General features: G+C 39.8%; 1 protein-coding gene across 3 annotated transcripts in view; it reads right to left on the bottom strand.

Annotated features, from left to right (window-relative positions):
• DDX4 (DEAD-box helicase 4) overlaps positions 1-25,263 on the bottom strand; it is a 103,189-nt gene that overhangs the window by 12,102 nt on the left and 65,824 nt on the right. For all 3 annotated transcript variants that reach the window (XM_034774740.1, XM_034774742.1, XM_034774741.1), the window contains 6 exons: positions 21,479-21,631; positions 19,943-20,097; positions 17,497-17,626; positions 15,814-15,980; positions 15,013-15,158; positions 11,518-11,617 (listed from right to left, as the gene is read on the bottom strand). In XM_034774740.1, coding sequence (XP_034630631.1) covers positions 11,518-11,617; positions 15,013-15,158; positions 15,814-15,980; positions 17,497-17,626; positions 19,943-20,097; positions 21,479-21,631 — 851 coding nt within the window. The remainder of the gene's footprint in view (positions 1-11,517; positions 11,618-15,012; positions 15,159-15,813; positions 15,981-17,496; positions 17,627-19,942; positions 20,098-21,478; positions 21,632-25,263) is intronic.

Here is a 25,263-nt window from a genome sequence, read left to right as displayed (position 1 = left end):
CCAGTGCACCTACTAGGTAATTCTCATTGCTACAATATTTATATTCCAATTGATTTATTTTAGAATTAATTGCTATAGTGATCTGCCCCGAGTTCAGACTTGAAAGAATGGTTTGCCTTAGCTGCAGCCATCTGTCATTTAGATGGACGGTCAAAGTTTAATTATTCTTAGGCTTTTGTCTTGGAATTTCAATCCAACATGGAAGCAATTGCACAAGAGACATGACAACTAATGTGGGCTGTAGTCCACGAAAGCTTATGCTCTAATAAATTTGTTAGTCTCTAAGGTGCCACAAGTACTCCTGTTGTTCTTTTTGCAGATACAGACTAACACGGCTGTTACTCTGAAACATGACAACTAACCCCACATTCAAAATGGCGTTTGCAGCTTGATAAAGATACAAAAAGAGTCAATCTCAAGACAGAGTTAATAAATTGTACAGATTCCCCAAATAGTCACAGGGAAAGTATGCAGAATTTTTTTTTTTTTTAAAGTATGGAGATATACCATCTCATAAAAGTGGAAGGGACCCTGAAAGATCATTGAGTCCAGCCCCCTCCTACCTTCACTAGCAGGACCAAGTACTGATTTTTGCCCCAGATTCCTAAGTGGCCCCCTCAAGGATTGAACTCACAACCCTGGGTTTTAGCAGGCCAATGCTCAAACCACTGAACTATTCCTCTGCAATTCCCAGAAACAGGTACAACTGTTAGTCAGAGGCAAGTGAATGGTGCAGGACTCATCCTTAACCACTTGACCTTCTACAGCTAAAATTTTTGGCATCTTGATTGACACAGTAACAATTTATATATGCTAGGCCCAAGGAATAGGGTTTATATTTGCATTTCTTTTTTGTCCACATCAAACAGAAAGTGGTCCTGGAACAAACAAAAACAGATGTGGAAATAAGATAGGAGGGCAAAACTGGACTAAAAGGAATAAAGTGAAACAATTAAGGGAGAAGGCAAGTTAAAGAGTTATTGTAGGGCAGATCTTCCTGCCAAAGATGGCAACGGCTTCATTTATAATGGCTAATTAACTTGTAACTTGACCACTTTAGATGTTTATTCTCATGCTATAAATGACTTCTAAGCTGCTGGTGTAATAGAGCTGGAAGAACCTGTGCTGATGTCCTCTTGCATTGGTGTCACGCAGACTTTTCCAGCTGTAGTTCACCCACAGACATGGGCAATGTTCTGTTCTCAGTTATATGGGTGTAAACTAAACATGATGCCTTTGAAGCCAATTACACTGCTCTACAGCCAAAATGCTTCTGAAATAAAGGTAGTCAAACTTTACTAATTCTGGGTCACTGAGAACGAAAATGATGCTTCAAATTGTTGATTGGCTCTAGTTTTCAAGATATACTATTGGGTCAGTATATACGACCCTTGACTTGGGAATGGCGGAGGATAAGTGAGTTATAAAGGTAAGGGATCTCAATTTAAACCAGAAATGACTAATACGCATCTTTGACTGGATCTATGAATCAATCTCTGACTGGGTTTGGACAGTACTTGCTTTTTAGGCAAAACAATGAATGATGCAATCTGAAGCTGGTATTGCGTCATACATGATATGAATTGCATCATGTTATTCCTAGAAGTCATGGATGATGCAATCATAACGAAGCTTACATCACTCTGCTGAACAAATTGCCCTATATCAGCTCTAGAAATCATAGTGTCCTGCTCTCTTATTTGTCAGTGTTTGATTTTTGCAAAGGGACACATTTCTGTTTAGCCAAAGTGAGCAGAGATGCCTCGTACTTGTGTGAACAGTGCAGATAACTTCTGCTACGTTTGTGGTGAAGTGACTTTTGCATCACAAAAGCGCAGTATAACCACTATGGTTAAGAAAGCTTATCACCTTTATTTTGGCTGCAAAATTGGAGATCGGGACAAGAGGTGGGCCCCACACATATGCTGCAACACTTGTGCAACAAATCTTCGCCAGTGGTTGAACAGGAAAAGGAAATCTATGCCTTTTGCAGTGCCAATGATTTGGAGAGAGCCAACAGATCATACCAGCAATTGTTACTTCTGCATGGTGCCTCCAGTTGGGAAAGGTGTGTCAAAGAAGAAAAAGTGGACTGTGCATTATCCAAACATCCCATCAGCTATACGCCCAGTACCCCATAGAGAAGGGCTGCCGGTTCCTGATGCACCAGAATCATTCTCACTTGAGTCAGACGAGGAAGAGGAAGAAACTTCTGGTCCTGAACCATCAATGTCACAGGACCCACATTTTCTCCCATCCTCCTCCTCTGAACCACACCTCATAACACAAGGTGAGCTGAATGACCTTGTCAGGGATTTGGAACTACCCAAGAGTAAGGAAGAGCTGTTGGACTCCAGACAACAGCAGTGGAATCTCCTGGCAGGTGATGTTAGGGTTTCCCTGTTCCGTGACCGTCAAAAGGATCTTGTCCCATTCTTCTTCATGGAAGGTGATCTTGTAGCCTGCAACAACATCGATGGTGTGATGGCAGCCCTCAACATCGTTCACGATCCAGATGAGTGGAGACTGTTCATTGATTCATCGAAGACGAGTCTTAAAGCTGTTTTACTGCATAATGGCAATGTTTTGCCATCAATTCCAGTTGGTCATGTAGTCCATATGAAGGAAACCTATGACAACATGAAACAACTTTTGAGGTGCATAAACTATGACCAACATCAGTGGCAGCTTTGTGGCGATTTGAAGGTTGTTGCTCTCTTGCTTGGTCTGCAGAGTGGATACACAAAGTACTGCTGTTTTCTCTGCGAATGAGATAGTTGTGCAAGAGATTCCCACTACATCAAGAAAGATTGGCCACTCCGACAGTCATTGGAGCCTGGGAGGAAAAGTGTTCAGCATCCACCACTTGTTGAATCAAGGAAGATTTTGTTACACCCTTACACATCAAGCTGGGTCTGATGAAGAACTTTGTTAAGGCCAGTGACAAAACACAAGCAGCTTTCAAGTACCTCCGTGTAAAATTTCCAAGGTTAACTCAAGCTAAGATAAAGGAAGGTGTCTTTGTTGGTCCTCAGATTCGTGAACTTCTTCGAGATGATGCATTTCACCATGAACTGCGTGGCAAGGAAAAGACGGCATGGAAAGCCTTCCAGTTAGTGACAATAAGTTTTCTCGGAAACAACAAGGCAGACAACTACAGGTTGTTGGTGGAAAACCTCCTCAAGGCATACAAAAACCTTGGTTGCAACATGTCACTAAAGATGCATTTTTTGCACTCTCATCTAGATTTTTTTCCACCGAACTGCGGAGCAGTGAGCGACGAGCACGGCGAGCGATTTCACCAGGACATTGCAACAATGGAGAAACGCTATCAGGGCAAATGGAGCCCATCAATGCTTGCAGACTATTGCTGGACAGTGACAAGAGATGCTCCATTTAATGAATACAAGAGACAAGCCAAGAAGCGCCAAGTAGACACTGAAGAGGACTAAACTACGTACATAATAGTTTTTTGCCTTTTGTTTCATAATACATTTTATTTATATAACCCTTTTACTGATTTTTAAAGTGTTACATAAACAGGACAGGTGAAATATTATCATGTAAAGCAACCATAAACACATGAAAAGACCTAGGTTTACAATTTATCATTAAAACTCTACTATCTACACAATATACCTAGACATAAAACAGGTGTGTTGTGAGCAGGACACGAGAAGTCATTCTTCCGCTCTACTCTGCTCTGGTTAGGCCTCAGCTGGAGTATTGTGTCCAGTTCTGGGCGCCGCATTTTAAAAAAAGATGTGGAGAAATTGGAAAGGGTCCAAAGAAGAGCAACAAGAATGATTAAAGGTCTTGAGAACATGACCTATGAAGGAAGGCTGAAAGAACTGGGTTTGTTTAGTTTGGAAAAGAGAAGACTGAGAGGGGACATGATAGCAGTTTTCAGGTATCTAAAAGGGTGTCATAAGGAGGAGGGAGAGAACTTGTTCACCTTAGCCTCTAAGGATAGAACCAGAAACAATGGGTTTAAACTGCAGCAAGGGAGGTCTAGGTTGGACATTAGGAAAAAGTTCCTAACTGTCAGGGTGGTTAAACACTGGAACAAATTGCCTAGGGAGGTTGTGGAATCTCCGTCTCTGGAGATATTTAAGAGTAAGTTAGATAAATGTCTATCAGGGATGGTCTTGACAGTATTTGGTCCTGCCATGCGGGCAGGGGACTGGACTCGATGACCTCTCGAGGTCCCTTCCAGTCCTATAATCTATGAATCTATGAATAAAAATGTAAAAACTTAAATATCTTAGAAACAGTAGCCAGTTGTTTTAATTGTCATATTTGAATTCAGCACATCAAAATACATAATAAATAGCACGTTATCTCAGAAGCAGACGACTTCTCAAAAATTGTAGACCAGTGTTATTTACACAAGTATTAAATTAGAGCAAAAATTTAACCTACGGTCTGTGCGCATGCCTTCTTTGAATCTGTGGGGAAAAAGGAGAATAGGGCACAGATTTCTGAACAGCCCAGATGTCCTAATGTATATTACAAATGCTTTGTTTATTTCCAGAGAGTGTCTCTTTTCTGTGTTCAGATAGAGAGTAGAAAGACGGAAGATCTTTACATTGGGTTCTATAGTAAACTGTATTTCTCCTCAAGATGAATTCTTCTATTGCCCTACATATTAAAAAATGCAATATGGTGATTTTGTAAATAAGCATCATGAAACTCTTGGTCTGCATTATAGCTCTTTATCCTCTGCCACCACTATGACACCTTTTTTCAAGACTATATCCAAGTTTGGTAGTTTCTGAATTCTGTAAATCACTTGTCTGTTTCTAAATTTGTGAACAGTGATGAGAATACTACAGATTAAATAGGACAGATTAAAATAGGGTTGGGCATTTCACTTATCAAAAAATAATTGGGCAACTGACCAGTCAAATATTGGTCAAATGTCAAATATTTTGTAGGACTAATTTATTAGCTCAGTAACAATAACAAAGAAGAGGAAGACTTTACGGCCTTCAATAGGCTCAGCTTTAGATACTTATGCCTAATTAAAAAAACCAAGTCATTTAACAAGTTGTTTTAACTTTGAAAAATACAATGAAATGAAATTGTTAAATTGCTAAAAAGTTTTTTTTTTACGTTAGCATTAAATTGTGAATGTTATTCAAGACCGAACAGTTACAAAAGAAAAAACAAAATTATTCAGAATTAGAACAAACAGCAGCTATAAAAAAGTTTTAATTGTAAATGCACTTATGCTAGGTAGGCAGCAGGCCACCTCTTCAAACAGCTCAATAGCCGTGCATCTTGTGTGTGTATTTGGTGCAGAAGTTTAATGACTGAACCTTCCTCTCTCTCCCCCACTCTCTTCTGAGTTAATTTCTGTATGCTTGTCTAGTCAGTTTAGATTGTAAGCCTTCAAGGCAGGAAATGCATCTTTAAACTTGTTGAACGTTGTTTGTAAACAACCATGTACAATGATGGCCTGGTTTACAAGTAAAGGCATACACAGAGTGTTTGTTCTAAAAGATTCTAGTCAGTTAAGATACTCAACTTTTGATTAGTTCACCTTCTTCCTAACACATGGCATTACCATGTAGTAAAGAGTGTTCAAGAAATTTAAGCAGGTTTGTTAACAGATGGCACCACAATGCAACAAAAAAGGTAGGCCACCACCTTTCAATCTCCCTGGCCACTCGATTACAGACCTAAAAGTCGCAATATTACAACAAAAAAACCTTCAAAAATAGACTCCAACGAGAGAGTGCTGAATTGGAATTAATTTGCAAACTAGACCCCATTAAATTAGGCTTGAATAAAGACTGGGAGTGGATGGGCCATTACACAAAGTAAAACTATTTCCCCATGCTTATTTCCCCCCTGCCCCCTTACAGTTCCTCATATCTCCTTGTCAATTGCTGGAAATGGGCCATTTTCATTACCACTACAAACAGTTCTCTCTCTCCCCTGCTGATAAAAGCTCACCTTAACTGATCACTCTCCTTATAGTGTGTATGGTAACACCCAATGTTTCATGCTCTCTCTGTCTCTCCCTACTCTATTTTCCACTACATGCATCCGATGAAGTGGGCTGTAGCCCATGAAAGCTTATGCTCAAATAAATTTGTTAGTCTCTAAGGTGCCACAAGTACTCCTGTTCTTTTTGCACCTACAATAGGGTATTCTTGCAGGAATATTTGTCCATGGTCAAACAACAGGCAGTCAAACTGACTGCCTTACCAAGCCTAGATTAGAAGCACCTTCCTTTCAGACTTGATCCGTGTTCTAAGCCTGCTTTAAAGGAGATTCCTGTTTTTTTGCTTTACGGTTTCTTGTTGGTTATACTGCAAGGCTGCTCCACACCCAGTGTAATTCATCAGATCATTCTTGGGTGGAATCTGAGCATCTGCATTGGATTTTACTGAACTTAAAACCAGACAGGTCCTCCTCCTCCTGAGATTTGTCTTAAGAGTCTGAAAATTTGGCACATTTATGCTGCTCAGACTTCTGTTTTCTAGACTTGTATTTTGTCTTTAAGGAATTCTTTGTCCCCAGAGATAAACTAGCTATGAATAAAACAGAAGTTCTAAAACTGCTATGAATAATTCCTAAAAAGGCAGGAACTTTTGACCAGAAATGTATTGGACAGGTCCTAAGATCTTTACTATTCCTGAGAAATCTAGCTTTAAATGCTGGGAAAGATACTAACCCTCGAAGAGTCCTCAGACATAGCTACTCATGAGAAAACTTTAGCACTGAGTGGGGAGTGAACAGAGATATTCGGACATTGAACATCTAGGAAAGAAGAATGTGGGAATCAGGAAAAGAAAAGGAGATAAAAGTAACGCATGTAACTATATTTGGTATTTCAGTGTTTCCTCCACAATCCAAATCACTTCATTTTTATTTGTTTGGCTACAAGTCTAGCTATCTGAGCCTTTTGGCTCTGTAACCCACCAATATGAATTTGGCCCAGGCTGCTACTGCCCGAAAGTACTCATGGGAAAATTCTGCACCACTGTGCACATGCAGAATTCATATTCCCCAAAGATTTTTTTTTTCTTCTCTGTAGAAAATACATTCTCCTGGGGAGGTAATGCAGTTACACCTTTCACCCACCAGGGGCTGCTGTGGTGCCAGAACAGAGGGCAGCCAGCTCAACCACCAAAGCAGCCAGCCACAGAAAGGGGGAGGAGAGACTGCATTCCTCACAGTGCCCTGCCCGCGGGGCCAGGTGAGGAAACATGGGATATGGGGGACAGAAAGGAGCACACAGGGCTGCTAGGGAGTCATAGACTGGGGTTCAGAAGGAGCACAGGAGCTAGTGGGGTAACAGCACAGATCCAGGGGCTGAACGGAAGTGGTGGTGCAGGGACACATGGGGACGAGGAGATGGGGTGGCCCGAGTGGGGTGTACAGGGACACAGAGGAAGAGAGGCAGATGTGCTTCACTGAATGGGAGAGGCTAGAGATCAGCCAAAGTCTGCATGGGGAATACTCCCCAACTTCCTAACAATCCCCTCCCCCCACCCCCCAAAAAAAGTTCCATACGTCTCCTACCCACACCCGACAACCCTCCAGGTTCACTCCCAGGCTCCTTCCCAGCAATTACTTCCCTCTCCCTCAGCTCCTCCATTACCCTGGACTTCTGCAAGTCTTTGCACTGCTTTGAGGGGTGCAGAAAACATTTCTGTATTGTAAATTAAATGAATTATTACTCTAAATTCTATATTAATATGCCTAGTAAGGGATTTATTTGTCAAACATTTCCTGAATCTTTTGTTGTCTGTACTGTTATAAAGGTATTTGCTGACAGGTATTTTAAAATAAATTACCAAAATAATTGAAAATGGCATGATTATATTGTGTTATGACAAACATGCAGAATTTTGCAGAATTCTAAAATATCGTGCATAGAATTTTAATTTTTTTGGTGCAGAATTCCCTCAGAGTACTGAAAGGTAGTCAGACTCATAAGAGGAGTTTCTGAGGACCTGTAAAATTAGCTGGTTCTCACTCCAGGCCCTGGGGGGACATTGCTCTGCACTGAAAATGTCACCATCATAATCGACAATCTTGACAGAAACCAAGGATTAAATATGTAAGATGACTACATTATCCTTTCATCCTTGGAGCGAAGTGAGAATCCAAGTATATTTGAAGCAGTAACTTGCCCCTCTATTTCTCATGCTGTACAGGACTGCTAAGCAGGCCAAAACATTTAGTCACAGAGACAGAAAATAAGACCCAAATCCCATGAGCTTCCAAAAACAGGGAAGTGAAAATAAAACATAAAAAAGAAGAAAAGCCAGAACTCTCAGCAGCAAAATGCAGATGGTAAAAATTACATATTGCTCTCACTTTCTCATGTATTCCTGCTCCACCTCCTTGACATGTGTTTTTATTTAACATGAGAAGTGAATGCTAGTGTTGGAAATGCCAACTCCAGATGCTTGTGCTCCCTCTCTATGTGCTTTCATTGCACTACCACTATCTAAATTAAAGCACACCACACGGGGAAGTTATGAAGTTATCCATGTTCCCTACCCTGTGACACACATCTATAGGCTTTCATTTGACCAGTTCTGATTTCCTTCTTTCTGTAGATAAACAGGACTTGAGTCTCAAGGACAGAGTCTGGTACCTTTCAAGAGTTTTAAATTCAATTTAAGTCAATATATTGAAGCTGGTCAAAGCAATTTGGCCAAATAAAGTGCTCTACAATGTGACAGTTCAAAAAATTTTGTAGTTAGAGTTGTTACAAAGTTTACTTATAAAACCATATGTTTTCATGATACAGTGTAAAAAGCTAATCAAACAAGTTATAATTCTGTCATTCAAGTTTCATTAAAAAGTCAACATAATTTTCTCAGTCTATAAAATTATATTTATATAGTGAAAATGGCCACAGCATTATGGATTAGATGGACACTATGACCTCAATTGTGCATTGCAGTGAAGATGGGGAATCACTGTCTCAGGAGAGCAACCCACTGGTGCAGTGTACAAGGAAAACCACTTTGTACATGCTATATGTACAATTATATGTAGATAGGACCCTTTGTTTTCAGTTTTTATTTTATTTAATTTTTCCCAGGAATGTATCAGTGTTTATTACCACAACAACAAAAACAGGTGAAAATCAGTGTAAAAAACTATTCTTAATTTTTCTGGGTAAATATCAGGGTTTATTTTGGTGAATGGAAAGACAGCGGGGAAAAGCATTCAATAGATTAATGTTTTGAATTCCATTAATCAATGTGGTTTACTGCAGAACTAAAACCGAACTCAAAACACAATGCCACCTATGAGTATAAGAAAACAATACATCTCTAATACCCAAATAAAACTTTTCATTTGAACAAACAGCTTACTGCTGTAGCTTAGAATTATTAGCCTATAAATATTTAAATTTAATAATTGGGCGACACGATTTGCAGCATGTACATTCAACTTCAAAAGTTTAAAAAAAAGGAGAAAAGGATGAATATTTCCTTGTGCTCTGAAATGTATTCTGATACAGATTTTCGTTTTCTTCCCATTTTAGTGCTTCAAATTTTTAAATCGTTATCTGCTAACAGCTTGAAATGTGTATATAATGAGTGAGAGAGTCATCAGTATGTTCAGATGCGCACGCACTTCAGAGCTTGCATGCGTGCCTGTTTGTTTATTGTGTGCATCTTCTAGACTAATACATAGCCTTACTTCAACAGGCAGCTTTGCATATTGTGATAGACCCAGGCCAGTTGGGTACAGCAGAGTAGTAGAAGAAAGATATACTGGCCACTGGATAAGCAGTTTTCTATTCCCTGACTGACCAGAGCGGGGGCTGCTCCAGGCTAGGGTGGACACTTGACTCCAATTAGCCTGCAAAGAGTCAGTTGAGGCCATTAGGCTAATGAGAACACCTGATTCTAATAAAGGCTCCTCTGATACTGTAAAAGGGCTCATTCTGGTCAGGCCAGGCTGAAGGGCTGGGTAACGAAGACACCCTCAAACCACTGGAAAGGGACCCCTAAGGTAAGGGTGAAGAAGGCGTTAAGAGAGAAACAGTAGAGCTGTGGGGAAGTGGCCCAGGGAAATGTAGCAGCTCTGGCCGTGAAAGGAAGGCTGCCAACAGCTGCTGCCACTAGGGTCCCTGGGCCAGAACCCGGAGTAGAGGGTGGGCCCAGTTCCCCACAACCCACCACTACAGAAACACCTCCTGGGAGGGGAAGACAGGTCCCTGTCAGGACAGGAGGCTAAACTGTTCTTGAATAAGCCCGTAGGGACAACAGTAGGGTTACCATACGTCCGGATTTTCCCGGACATGTCCGGCTTTTTGGGCCTCAAATCCCCCTCCGGGGGGAAATCCCAAAAAGCCGGACATATCCAGGAAAATAGGGAGGGAGGGCCCGGCGGTGCGGGGGCGGCGCGGTGCTTGGCAGGGGCTGGGGCGGTGGGTGCGTGGCAAGGGCTGGGGCGGTGCTCGGCCGGAGCCGGCGGCGCGGGCATGTGGCTGGGGGCCGGCGCGGCGCTCGGCCGGGGCAGGGAGCGGCAGCGCAGGCACTTGGCCGGCACGGTGTTCGGTGGTGGGTGTGGTGCTCGGCCAGGAGCGCGGGCACCAAGCCCGGCGGGAGACACCGGGGCCAGAACCTCTTGGCCTGGGCCAGCCGGTCACCAGAGGGAGCCGCTCGGCCAGGGGGGCCGGACTGGGCCACGCTGCACTCCGCCCCAGCCTCAGCTTACCTGCTGCCTCCCTGTTTCAGGCTTCCCGCGAACATTTGATTCGCAGGAAGTAGGGGAGGGGGAGGAGCAGGAAGCGGAGCGTTCAGGGGAGGGGGCAGAGTTGGGGCGGGGCTGGGGGCGGGGTCAGGGCCCCATGGAGTGTCCTTTTTAAAAAGGAAAATATGGTAACCCTAGACAACAGAGACTGTGGGAATTCTCTCACCAGCCTCCTTGCTGGCTTATGATGAAAAGGGCTCAGTAGACTGTAACCCTGGCCCGAGAGACAGCGAGAGAGAGAGAAGGGCTACATGGAGGGTCGCAGTGAGCCTCTGAGGCTAGTATAAACCACCTGGAAGCGCGGGACCCGCGGGGATAAGGTTGGAGCTCTGCCACAATATACACAGACTAATGTATTACAATACATACATCTCATGCAATGTAGTGTATTTTCCTAATAAAAAGTTATTTTTTATATATTTGAATGATACAAAAGGAGGGTGAAAATTGGAAAAAACTGAGTAATACTTTTTTTTTTTTTTACAATCCCAGAATTTTTTTGGTAAAAATCAGTTTAAACTGAAAACAAAGAGGCTTATATGTACAATTTATCCCAGGGAAACAGAAAAATATTTAGCCATTTAGCAGTGAGAGCAGGATTCTCGCCACCGCCAACTCTTACATTGTCCAGTAAGCACTGAGAATCAGAATCCTGGTTCCAAGTGTTTTGGTCCAATAATGGTTTTGCTCATGACAAATGAGTTTTAACAGAAGAGGTCATTTTTAATTTAAATAAACCATAGCAGACCAAAAGAATTTATTCAGTAAAATACTTACCCATGAATACTGGTGGTTGGTATTTTTTCTTGACAAAGAAAGGTTGCAATGAAGTCTGCTTTTTTCTTTGTTTCCACAAACACCATAGTTCGCTCATCTCCTGCAACAGATTAAAGACACAATCTGGTAAAGGGGGAACATTACAGACTTCCTACAGTCTCAAAAGCACTAATGTGTTTTTATCATTTATACCATGAACATATTGCCATCGTTTAAATAGATTCAGAGTTTAAGACCACAAGGAACCAGTCTGATCATCTTGCTTCACCTCCTACACAAACAGGGCACAGAATTTCACCCACTCGTTTCTGCATCAAGCCAATACCTTTGGGATAAAACATTCTGTATTGCATTCGCCAATTCCCTACGCCCCATGATCCAATATCTGCAGCTCCTTTCCTATCACCCTAATCTTTGCTCACTAATAGCAAGAGTAATAATTAGGGTTGTCGATTAATCGCAATTAACTCACTCGATTAAATAAAAAAATTTAATCACGATTAAAATAATTAATTGCAATTCATTGAGGTTTTAATCGCACTGTTAAACAATAGAATACCAATTGAAATTTATTAAATATTTTGGATGCTTTTCTACATTTTCATATATATTGTATTCTGCCTGTAATTGAAATCAAAGTGTATATTACTTTTTATTACAAATATTTGCAATGTAAAAACAACAAAAGAAATAGTATTTTTCAATTCACCTCATAAAAGTTCTGTAGTGCGATCTCTTTATTGTGAAAAGCAACCGAGAGTCCTGTGGCACCTTTAAGACTAACAGATGTATTGGAGTATAAGCTTTCATGGGTGAATACCCACTTGGTCAGACACACGGGTCTGACGAAGTGGGTATTCACCCACAAAAGGTTATGCTCCAATACATCTGTTAGTCTTAAAGATGCCACAGAACTCTCGGTTGCTTTTTACAGATCCAGACTAACACAGCTACCCCTCTGATACTTTATTGTGAAAGTGCAACTTACAAATGTAGTTTTTTTGTTGTTGCATAACTGCACTCAAAAACAAAACAATGTACAACTTCAGAGCCTATAAGTCCACTCAGTGCTGCTACTTGTTCAGCCCATCGCTGAGACAAACAAGTTTGTTTACATTTACAGGAGATAATGCTGCCCTCTTCTTATTTACAATGTCAGCAGAAAGTGAGAACAAGCATTTGCATGGCACTTTTGTAGCCATGCAAGGTATGTACATGCTAGATATGCTAAACATTCATATGTCCCTTCATGCTTCGGCCACCATTCCAGAGGACATGCTTTCATGACCAGAATGTTAAAAAAAAAAATAATGCATTAATTAAATTTGTGATTGAACTCCTTGGGGGAGAATTGTATGTCCCCTGCTCTGTTTTACCCGCATTCTGGCATATATTTCATGTTATAACAGTCTCCGATGATGACCCAGCACATGTTCATTTTAAGAACACTTTCACTGCAGATTTCACAAAACGCAAAGAAGGTACCAATGTGAGATTTCTAAAGATAGCTACAGCACTCGATCCAAGGTTTAAGAATCTGAAGTGCCTTCCAAAATCTGAGTGGGACGGGGTGTGGAGCATGCTTTCAGAAGTCTTAAAAGAGCAACACTCCGATACAGAAACTACAGAACCTGAACCACCAAAAATGAAAATTAACCTTCTGCTGGTGGCATCTAACTCAGATAATAAAAATGAACATAAAAGTGGGCCCACACTGCTTTGGATTGTTATCGAGCAGAACTCGTCACCAGCATGGATGCGTGTCCCCTGGAATGGTGGTTGAAGCATGAAGGGACATACGAATCTTTAGCACATCTGGCAGATAAATATCTTGTGATGCTAGCTACAACAGTACCATGAGAACACCCGTTCTCACTTTCAGGTGACAATCTAAACATGAAGCGGGCAGCATTATCTCCTGCAAATGTAAACAAACTTGTTTGTTTGAGCGATTGGCTGAACATGAAGTAGGACGAGTGGAGTTGCCGGGTCTAAAATTTCACATTGTTTTCTTTTTGAACGCAGTTATTTTTGTACATAATTCTACATTTGTAAATTCAACTTTCCTGATAAAGAGATTGCACTACAGTACTTGTATTAGGTGAATTGAAAAATACTATTTGTTGTTTTTTTACAGTGCAAATACTTGTAATCAAAAATAAATATAAAGTGAGCACTGTACGCTTTGGAGTCTGCGTTGTAATTGAAATAAATATATTTCAAAACGTAGGAAACATCCAAAAATATTTAAATAATTAGTATTCTATTATTGTTTAATCACGTGATAATCACAATTTTTTTAATCGCTTGACAGCCTTAGTAATAATGGAGGTATGCTATTCTCTGGCACTAGACGCACAGCCCACCTAGTTTTTGAAACCTTTCTGAAGGCTTATTACTGAGCTTATTTTAAAATAACTACATGCAAAAATATATGCTCTCAAAGCAAGATCAGGATTATTTAAAAAAAACAAAAACAAAAGAACATCCAAATACTATTATTCTGGTGGGTAGAGGTGAGTTCTGTGGAGTACCAAAAAGGTCAAAGTAACTGAAACTGATTTTGTCTGTCCATCCAGCCATGTACTTAAATGGCCTCCATTGGAGTGCCTGAGGGCCTTCACAGATGGACAAAAAAAAAAATTTCATGCATATAGTCAAAGGAAGTTAGTGCTTAATACTAGAACATGTCATTAGTTAGCACACTCGACACCAGCAGGACAACAGTACCTCCCCACATCTCAGAAAAGATTTAATAGGACATGTGTTGAGGCCTAACATTAGTAAGAATTTACTACATTTACAAGATACAGAACACATTTAATAATGTAGTATGAAGTATCACATAATTGAACAACACCTATCAATTAGATAAAAATCAATTTTGTGATAGAGGTATTTAATTGTATCTGTACTTTGCATTTCTGCAAGTGGATCAATGATCTGGAAACTGGGATGTTCTTGTTTCAGATAGCTTTCACACCTTAGCAGAAACCTTCAGTGCCTTTTCCCCCCAACTAACAACTTGCCCTCACTAAATAGTGGTCAATATTCCCCCACAGAATTCCAGTTCCAAAGAATAAACTAAAATTGGACCAGGGTACAAAGTAAGACTCGCAGGTGGAATTGTAGATTGTAGAGTTCCTTCACAGAAATGACCACAAATCCTTATTTTTGCTCCGGGGGTGCCAGAACCTGGGTAACTGTTTTTTGTCTAGCAGTACCCAATACTAGTGGACTATCTAGAGAACACCTATATACAACATAAATAGGTTTAAAACAAAATTACTTACGTTAGGAAAGGCAGTGAAATTTGCTAAAGAAAATACTCTACTGAAATGGATACTGTCTTCTACTATATAACAGTACAGTGCCTAGAAAAGTGGGGCCCTGGGCCTCGCTGAGTAGCAGAATCAAGCGCTAAAATAAATTCCTATTAACTTGATTCTCTCACTCATTGGAAAAGGCAATTAAAAAGGTAACAAAGAAAGTTACTTATGCTTTGTAGAATTTCAACCAGTTTCTCTCTCTTGGAATATTGGGAAACTTGAAGAATGGTCTGCTGAACATCACTGCAGGCTCCACCCACTTGTCCAACAGCAACAAATAAGTATTCAGGTTTCAAAAATTCTCCAGCCAGCCTTCAAAAAGAACAAAGTTTACATTATTGTAGTGGTTCTTAAACTACTTATAATTAGCACAATACAAGTTGCACAGGCAAGTTGCATAAAGCTTTTTATTATATATAAACCCAATCACCACAACACAGCAAAAGAATATTCATTTAGACTTAAAAATTAGACCTTTCAGGCCAAATTATATCCTGGGATATACAGTACTCCCATTAACGTTACAGGAATCCTGCATACACATTCCAGGGCAGAATTTTTGCCTTAAGTTTTTAAAATAATCAACGCATTAATCTTTAGTAAGAAAAATTAGCAGTTAAGTCAGGATTCCTGAATTTCAGCAAGCTCGGTAGTCCATCAGACCACACTGCTTCTAGCACAAGTCAGCATCACAGAGACTGACTTATGCAGCAAAAAGTTTAAGTTAACTCTTTTACACAGTGAACACATAAAACACACAAAATGAGCTCAATTTGGGGTCTTTACAATAATAAACTTAATATCCTATTAAGTTTGTTAAATATTAGTGCTCAATTTATTACAACAGTACTAAGTAGCAACTTCAAATATTTTTATTTGATTGTCCAAATAAGCAAAGTCTGATCACAGATCTTAAAAATACATTTTCTTCAACTACATTTCCAGCTTCATGCAAATGGTCACACACCTTTGAATTTCTTCCGGGAAAGTGGCACTAAACATTAGTGTTTGACGCCTATCTTTTGATGGCATGCCTGGGCAAGAGATTAATTTCTTCATCTCTGGACCAAAACCCATATCGAGCATACGGTCGGCTTCATCTAACACCAAATATCTCACTTTATGCAATCCAATCTTTAGTGGATTTTTATTTAAGTACAAGAAAGAAAGAAAAAGAAAAAACAGCTTTAAAATATTTCAGTAAAGATACATTCAAAACAGAACAGGCTAAAAACAAGAAACTTTTCTGCCAATGCCATTTTCTGAGACTATTTTATCAGTGATAATGGTAAGGTATTCCTCCCCTCTCAGATTGCAGGTCAGTCACATTTAAAATGCTTCCTGTTCTCCCCAGAATCCCCTTATTCCTATTCATTTCTATCCAGTACACAACTTAAAGATCTTAACTTACTGTACCTCTGCACTATCTACTCTACAAAGTGTCAGGGAATTTCAGAATTAAACTGTTTCCTGATCTAGTTCAGCATAATTAAAAATTTTTAGTCTAGTTGGAACTAAATGTTTACTAGTTGGAACTAGATGATTACTAGTGACCGGCGCCCAACACACCCTTTGTTCCTTGACATGATCCCTTGGTGTCACTAATGCAGACTTCCACCAAGTCACAAAACGAATTAGTAACTACAGACAAAAGTTATTTTGTGACCATCACCACCAATCAGGAGTGAGGTTCTGACCAGTAGTCCTAGGAAAACAAATGGAAAACCAACACCAGATCCTTCCTACCAAGGAAACAAAACACAATTCTGTAGGAGGGACTGAGGTATCTTCACCTGCCCAGGGGCCCATTTACTGCACACTACTTTAACACTACACCATTGGTTTTGTGTTTTTCTGCCAACATAATCACCAAAGTGCAAATAATAGTCACAAACTTACAAACCGATTAATGGAAAAAATAAGCTCTTTTCAAATATGTTAATTTAATTTATTTCATGTTAAGAAAATAGTTCCACAAAGACAATAAAAGCTGCTAATCCTAATACTAAGGATTTTACTACCAACGGAAGACTAAGCCAGTGTAAGTCAGATGGAGATTTGCCCTGAAGAGAGACACCACTAGGGAGACCTGAGTTCATGTCCCTGCTCCAAAGTTTTAATTTTCTGAAAATCAAAACAAAGAAGACTGATCCCATAAGTAAACAAGATTGTCATCTTTCACTTCTGTAATCCTTTTCTTGCCACATAACCTTCCAAACACTTGGCTGTCTCCCTGGCTGGTACTATGTCTGACTCCAGTTCTTCAGGGCAAGAATACTGTCACAACTAGATGTCTTAAAGTGCTATGTACATTTCTGGTGTTACAAAAGAGTCCAAATATAAATCCTGCTAAGTGCTATAAATATGCATTTATTTACAAACATTTTACACTGGCTAGGTATATTACTGCAACAAGTTTAGCATTTATTCAAAAACGCTGCTTAGGTCATGCAAATGGAATCACTGCAACCTCATTTGACTGCCAAATTCATCCATTCTAATTGATGGTGACAAGTTTGCAAATCTGTCTTTGCTTGTGTCAAGTTAGACTGACTAGCACTGATCTGTAATAAAAATGCTGCAAACGATTTTCAAGGAATTCAAGGTAAATTATATTCTTAAATATAACAAATTTTAGGTAAGATCTTACCTTTTCTTTACCTATGATGTCCATAAGCCTTCCTGGGGTAGCACACAATATATTACAGCCTTGCATTATCTGACGAATTGAATGACCTGTTTGCGTACCTCCATATATCACAACTGGCTTTATGCAAGTTCTATTAAATTGGCAAGAAATTGTGATTATATTCGCAAGTCAATTCTTAGTTACACACTTTCATTTATAAACCCCCCTCCTCCTCGGCCCAGGAATTACTGTACTGTTTCATAGTTACAGCATTTAAAGCTTTTCCACAAACTGCTCAAGTCAGGAACTTAAATAATTGGTGACTGGTTGATGTTGAAAGAGGCAAGATTTTGTGTGAGGATATAGTATGACAAGCACTACCATTTAGTTATTCTGCATTCTCTCCGTTATTTGTTAATTAATCCTCTGTACAATTACAATAGAGCTAAGATTAACAGCTACTATTTTTAGAATCCTGATGCCAGTCCTCTGTATTTTGTTTGAGACTTTTGTAAATTTCATACATTACAGAATTAAAACATGACAGCTTAAAGGTCACATTCAGAGTCAGAAAATGCCAAAGTTAATTTTTCTTGCACAAAATATCTTGCCCCTTTGTGCATATATATCATGACTGTATTGCATGGTTACATTACACCTTTTCCCACAGGATCTCTATCTCATGCAGTGGTTAAAGCAGCAGTTCAATATTCGTTTGCTACATTTTCGACACTCAATTCACCATGGGCTTGCACTTGCTCTCACTTACCCCTGTAAGAACGGGGACTGAATCTGCTGACAGATTTACTCCAGGCCTATGCTATAATAATTGCAAGTAGAATTTACCCACAAAAACGTAGATCCCATTCATTATGTCCTTGCTTTATTCAATATGCACCATCAACCCGCAAGCTGAATGAGTTAGGCACTCTTCAAAATTTTACCCAGGACTCCTAAGTAACCTTGGAGCTGAAGTCCCACTGAATAAGTCTCACACATGCTTGAAAAATTGTACTCCCTTTGAACAACATCCATTATACAATCATTACAACTATGGTAACAAATACACACAAAGGAGAGATTTAATGCTGTGCAAGCAACCTTAACTGAGGCACTTCTGAGTGTCTATCTTAAGTGGTTTGCTTAAAAAGGACACAACAGAAACAAATTCTATAGTGTGGAATAGAATGCACTTGAATGAGCTGTTTTGTACAAGATGTACCTTTAATGAAGCAAAGGCAGTAAGTGCATCAAATGAGAGATTTGTTTTTAAAAAAGGCATTTAAAATTCTATTTAACTGTTATGCACACATATGTAGTGCAAACTGAACTTTGGAAGATTACAAAATTAAAGTGCTTGCGTGAAACATTTTTCCAGCTATTCCATTTGCTAAGGCATGGGACTTGATTTTACTAAATACACCTCTACCCCGATATAATGCGACTCAATATAACACAAATTCAGATATAACGCGGTAAAGCAGCGCTCCGGGGGTGCAGGGCTGCGCACTTCGGCGGATCAAAGCAAGTTCGATATAACGCAGTTTCACTTATAATGCGGTAAGATTTTTTGGCTCCCGAAGACAGTGTTATATTGGGGTAGAGGTCTATTAAAAAAAAAACAAAAAAACAAAAAAACAAAAAATACGCCACCATCACCGAAGACCCTTATCCAAACTAAGAGCTGAATTTCTATCCCTCTCCTTTGAGGCAACAGAACTGCTGTTAAGAAAAGAATGAAAACTTAAAAAAAAAAAAAAAAAATAATAGAAAGAGTGTTTTGCCTCAAAGGATTCAAACCAAAAAGAATTAACCATTGTTGCTCAGACTTTCAATCAGATCTCTTTGAACCTTAATTTAGAGTTCATTAGAAACACTGAACCACAGCTACTTTATTTTTATTGTCAAGATGAGTGAATGCCAAAAAAACCTTACTATAAATTATGAAAGCAAACTAGATTAAATTAATTACACTGGTACCTCAATATAACGCAACCCGATATAACACAATTCGGATATAACGCGGTAAAGCAGCGCTTCGGGGGGAGGCGGGACTGCACACTCAGGTGGATCAAAGCAAGTTCAATATAACATGGTTTCACCTATAATGCAGTAAGATTTTTGGGCTCCTGAGGACAGCATTATATTGAGGTAAAGGTGTACTTCATTTCACTAAGAAATTGGAACACATTTCATAGGAAGACTCTGCTTCTATAAACATTTGTCACAAATCATCTTACAAACTCCTTTTGCCCATTCTAATTTCTTATCTGTAAACTAGACTACAAAAATAGTCTTTTGTGGCCTAAATTCAATTCCTTGCTGAAGTGAATGTAGACAAATTGAATTGGATAAAACGCGTGTATTTTTTAAGGCAAAACCGTAGTAGCAATTCTTTGATTTTACAGTAATTAAATTAAGCCTCATACTTTTGCAATGTAGCCTGGTATTTTTTTAAAAAGCTTACCCATATGAAAACTTTCTTGCTTCCAGAAAGATCTGGTTTATCAGTTCTCTAGTTGGGGCTACAATAATACATTCTGGTTCCTGCTGCTCTCTGAAGTGACTGGCAGTTACCCCATCTTTCATCATGTGAGCCAAAATTGGCAAAAGAAAAGCTGCCTGGAGAGCAAACATGAATGCTTTATTAGCATTGGGTTTAAAACATTTGTTTCAATAGTGTGAGCAATTTGTGAAGCAATGAAGTTAAAGGAAAAAGTTATTTGAAGATTGAAAAGCTATAATAAATCTAGCAAGTTCTACATAAATTCAGAGACGGGGCGCTGCAGGTGGGCAGCAGCCCGGGGGGATCCACGAGGTGCTTGGGAGGACTGCAGGTACTCAGCGATGTTATCCAGGGGGGAGCAGCCTGGGACCTGCGCTGGTGCTGGGGGCGGGGAGTTGGCAGGGCTGGCAGGCTTCCTACCCGGCTTCTTGGAAACATGTCCCTCCCTAAGCTCCTAACTCCGTGCGCTGCCAGCTCCGTAGTTCCCATTGGCTGGGAACCACAGCCAATGGGAGCTGCGGGGTCAGTGCCTGCACCTAGGAGCTGAGGGACTGACATATTGCTGCTTCTGGGGATGCCCCCCACAAGTTAAGCAGCACCCAGAGCCCTCACCCCCTCCCACATCCCAACCCCCAGCCCTCAACCTCCTCCCACACCCCAAACTCCTCCTCCTGCTTCTGAGGGGAAGGGGGGGACAGCGGTGGGGTGGTGGCCTGAGACTGGCACTGCTCTGGCAGCCCCAGAGCCAGCCATGCCAGCCACTGCAGAAGTCATGGAAAGTCACAGAATCCATTACCTCCATGACAGACTCTCAGCCTTACTTGTGAGGTATCAGTTGAAAACTAAACTCACTGATCATTAATATTCTTGAACGATGTATGCATGCAGTGGGTATTGAGAGTTATGGACATAAGCTGGAATGATAACTAAAATGTATTCAAGCCAGGCACGTCAGGGGAGTTAGTAAACAGGCCTGCTTAGACAAAGGAATGTGTATTTGAGTCTGACCAGCCCAATCTTCAGCCAAAGACACCGAAAGTCCATATTTACATAGAAGCAGAAACAGGACCATCAAGACAGCATGGAGAGGAGATGGCAGGAAACTCAACAATTTGCATTTCAGCAAACACAAATGGGGGAAGAAAGAGCATGGAGCTTTCTTCACTACCAGATTCCATGTCGCGTTCCTCAAGCTTAAATAAACTTTACTTTGAGTAGTAGCCGAGAAGCAACTGAGCCAACTTATTGTATACAATATTACTATATTAATCAGAGTGAAGTCTTTTCTCAAAGCTAATGACACTGGTGATTCGTATCATTGTGAAATGTATGTATTGACACTATGTAAGGAATTATGGATACTCATTGATATTAGGCTGTACAAACTGTCCAGACAGGAGGGAATGTCACAGCTATCTACCTGTCTCCTGTGTAATTTAAACACGGGGGCATTAGAAACAATGGAAGCCCCCTTTATACAGAGGGGTGGGAACTTACCGTTTTTCCAGATCCTGTCTGGGCACATGCCATTAAATCTCTCCCTGCAAGTATAATAGGAATACTATACTTCTGCACTGGCGTAAGTTTCAAATATCCAGCTTTAGCAATGTTCTTGTTTAATGTTTGACAAAGATTAGCTTCTTCAAAAGTCTAGAAAAGAGAAAGTTTATAACAGTATAGCACCATACTAAAATGATTCAAATTCAGAAGTTGCGAAATACTGGTAGTAAGTGGTCTAGATGCTTGAAAGACCAGAACTACTCCATTGCTCCTCAGGATTCAGAACTTTTAATGTCTATGGGTACTTGAGAGAGTGTCCCATTACCTATTTAATTCCCCGCCACCCCCCGCAACAATATCCTGCAACTACTGCAGTGACCATTCCTTCATATGAGTGCCATTCACAAAAAATTAAAAGGATTGCCAGAGTGACATGGAGAGGAGTTTCAATGGCTGAACAGTTAGGGATTTCAGGACAAGATTCAGATGCCATTTTGGTTATCAGAATAGGTGGAAGCTCAACTGCTGTTTCTGACTTCAGAAATCTACAGACAGATCTGAAAGCAATTTCTTCAGATGGCAGCATTTTACTGAATTGACAGATTTCCCACAGTGCAAGTCTCACTGCCCCAAGTCCAAGTGAATTTATGCTGATTCTGCCTTTTGAATCTGATCAACATTCCCCAGACTGATAAGTTGCCCAGTTGCTCCCGAGTCCCTCAGACTGGCTTCTGTCGTGGAGTATCAAAGCAATTTCTAGGATAATATATGGGAGCATAGAAATTACCATACTGGATCAGTCCAGGGGTCCATCAAGTCCAATAGCCTAATCATCAACAGTAGCTAGCAAAAATATTTTAGAAGAGGTGCAAGAAACTCAGAAGCAAGCAGTTATGGGATAAACTGGCTCCAGGGAAAGTTTCCTTCTATTTCATCCACCACCAATAGTCAGAAGCAGGCTTAAAACCTGAAGGATGAAGGTTTAGATTTCTTCCAAACCTTATTTAATATTTACAACAATTCTGGATTATTCTGGTTATCCCTATCAATGTCTAATCCCTTTCTGAACCCGCTAAGCTTTTGAAGCTCTTGGCCTCTATCATCTTGTAGAAACAGTAGACCTGGTGTCTTAGTTGGTCTAGAACCTTGTCTGTTCTAGATTTAAACAGCCCTTCACCATCAAGTGGAGTCTTTTACCTGCATTCTTGTTTCTACAGAAAGTCCTGACAAACATAGCCACAAGTGGTACTTCAAATTAATCTCAGCGGCTACCAATTCTAGAGGCCTCATCAGAAGCACTGAATGATGCTCTCAAGGCACCCTTAGCAACTGACTGATTGACCTTCAGAAATAAAAGGTTTGGCAAGTCTTGTATTGTCTTTCAGCAGTGATTGGGCAAACAATACTATTTTCTCTCATAGGTAATACTGGCAATTGCATATAATCACCTGACTGTCATTCTGGGCATTAGAATGGTAAGCTGAGAAGAACATATTTCTGCCTAAGATTCTTATCTTCTATATCAAAGGATTAGAGTGGATTTGATCTGCTTTAGCACTTTGAACTGCAGTCACATCACTACCAATGAGGCAATAAGCAGCCAATATAATGGTAGTAATGAGTGACTTCCAACAGATGTCAGGGTAGTTAAAGTAGTACAGCAAAACACAAAATTTCCAACCACCATTCCAGAAGACATGTGTCCATGCTGATGATGGGTTCTGCTCGGTAACGATCCAAAGCAGTGCAGACCGACGCATGTTCATTTTCATCATCTGAGTCAGGTGCCACTTGAGGAAGGTTGATTTTCTTTTTTTGGTGGTTCGGGTTCTGTAGTTTTGTATCAGAGTGTTGCTCTTAAGACATCTGAAAGCATTCACCACACCTCGTCCCTCTCAGATTTTGGAAGACACTTCAGATTCTTAAGCCTTGGGTCGAGTGCTATATCTATCTTTAGAAATCTCACACTGATACCTTCTTTGCGTTTTGTCAAATCTGCTGTGCAAGTGTTCTTAAAACAAACGTGTGCTGGGTCACAATCCGAAACTGCTATAACATGAAATATATGGCAGAATGTGGGTAAAACAGAACAGGAGACATACAAGCCTCTCCCAAGGAGTTCAGTCACAAATTTAATTAACGCATTATTTTTTTTAACGAGCATCGTCAGCATGTCCTCTGGAATGGTGGCCGAAGAATGGGGAGGCATATGAATGTTTAGTATATCTGGCACGTAAATATCTTGCAATGCCAGCTCCAAAAGTGCCATGCAAATGCCTGTTCTCACTTTCAGGTTGACATTGTAATTAAGAAGCCGTCAGCAGTATCTCCCATAAATGTAAACAAACTGGTTTGTCTTAGCGATTGGCTGAACAAGAAGTAGGACTTGTAGGCTCTGAAGTTTTACATAACTGCACTCAAAACCAAACAAAAAACAACATTTGTAAGTGACACTTTCATGATAAACAGATTGCACTATAGTACTTTGAGGTGAATTGAAAAATACAATTTTTGTTTATCATTTTTACAGTGCAAATATTTGTAATAAAATAATAAAAAGTTAGCACCGTACACATTGTATTCTGTGTTGTAACAGAAATCAATGTATTTGAAAATGCAGAAAAAATCCAAAAATTTAATAAATTTCTATTTGTATTCTATTGTTTAAAAAAATTAATCGCAATTAATCGCACTGTTAATCGCAGTAAATTTTTTTTGAGTTAATTGCGTGAGTTAACTGCGATTAATCCACAGCCATAGTAGAAATGTATAACTTAAAAGGGGAGATATAATAGAATGCTAAACTGTATTATACTGTTCAGCCACTAGGGGGTGTTGGGTGTAAAATACCTTTAAAAGCTAACCTCAGCCATACATGGGAGATCACTAAAGGATCTTATGAACACATCTGGTGTGTATAAGCAAGCTCTGTAGCCACTCCATATCTGGTACAAAAGTACATAACAGGAAAGTTACTACTGTATATCCTACATGAAGAATTAGGAAAAGCTTGGGAAAAGTTCCATGAGATGCTCTCTCTCTTTTGGAGGCTTTCTTCCAGCAGATGCATCCTTATAAAGGAAGAGGTTTCCTTGTTGGAATTGACTCTGAACTATCTAATAACTGCAGGGGAGAAATCTGGACGATATTGCAGAATCAACCCGTCACAATGAAAACAATTTTGAGTTTAAATAACTTTGGCATCTGACCCTTCTGCTGGCATACACCTTTAATAAAGGTCATTTCTGACATGTTCATATGGGAGCCCTATTTAAGACGAAGCTGTTGTCCAACCTACTTAAATAGTTGAAGAGTTTCTTGCACAGGTTGCTCACACTGCTAGTTTGTTAAATGAGGCAACTTTTCAGCAATATCATCAAATCCAACTACAGACTCAAATGACAGTTTTCATTTTAGAAGTGTGTTTAAACATTTATTAATAGTGAGAATTGTAACCTTGAGCTCTCTCATGGCTAGCCTGAGCAAAATGGGTTCAATCTTTTTTCTTAACCTAATGAAAAAGTTACTTAGGAGTAGTTTACTAAATATATTTCTCCTAAACATTTTTACAGCCCTTTTCAAAGTTTATAATTTGGGTTATAAAAATATCTTCCAAGAACACCTGGACCTTAAAGTAGCATTTTTTTCCCCCCAATAAGCAATTTTAAAATCCAATTCTTTATGCAGTTATGAACTGCATGCAACATCAAAACCAGAAGAGAACAAGACTGCAATAAATACCAAACAAATTGTTATGTAAGTGTTGCCACATTTATTGACCA

The sequence above is a fragment of the Trachemys scripta genome, chromosome 6 (assembly GCF_013100865.1).
Source record: "Trachemys scripta elegans isolate TJP31775 chromosome 6, CAS_Tse_1.0, whole genome shotgun sequence".
In the NCBI taxonomy this organism is placed as follows: Eukaryota; Metazoa; Chordata; order Testudines; family Emydidae; genus Trachemys; species Trachemys scripta.
Note: the sequence above shows the minus strand (reverse complement) of the source record. Positions and strands in the feature narration are given on the sequence as shown.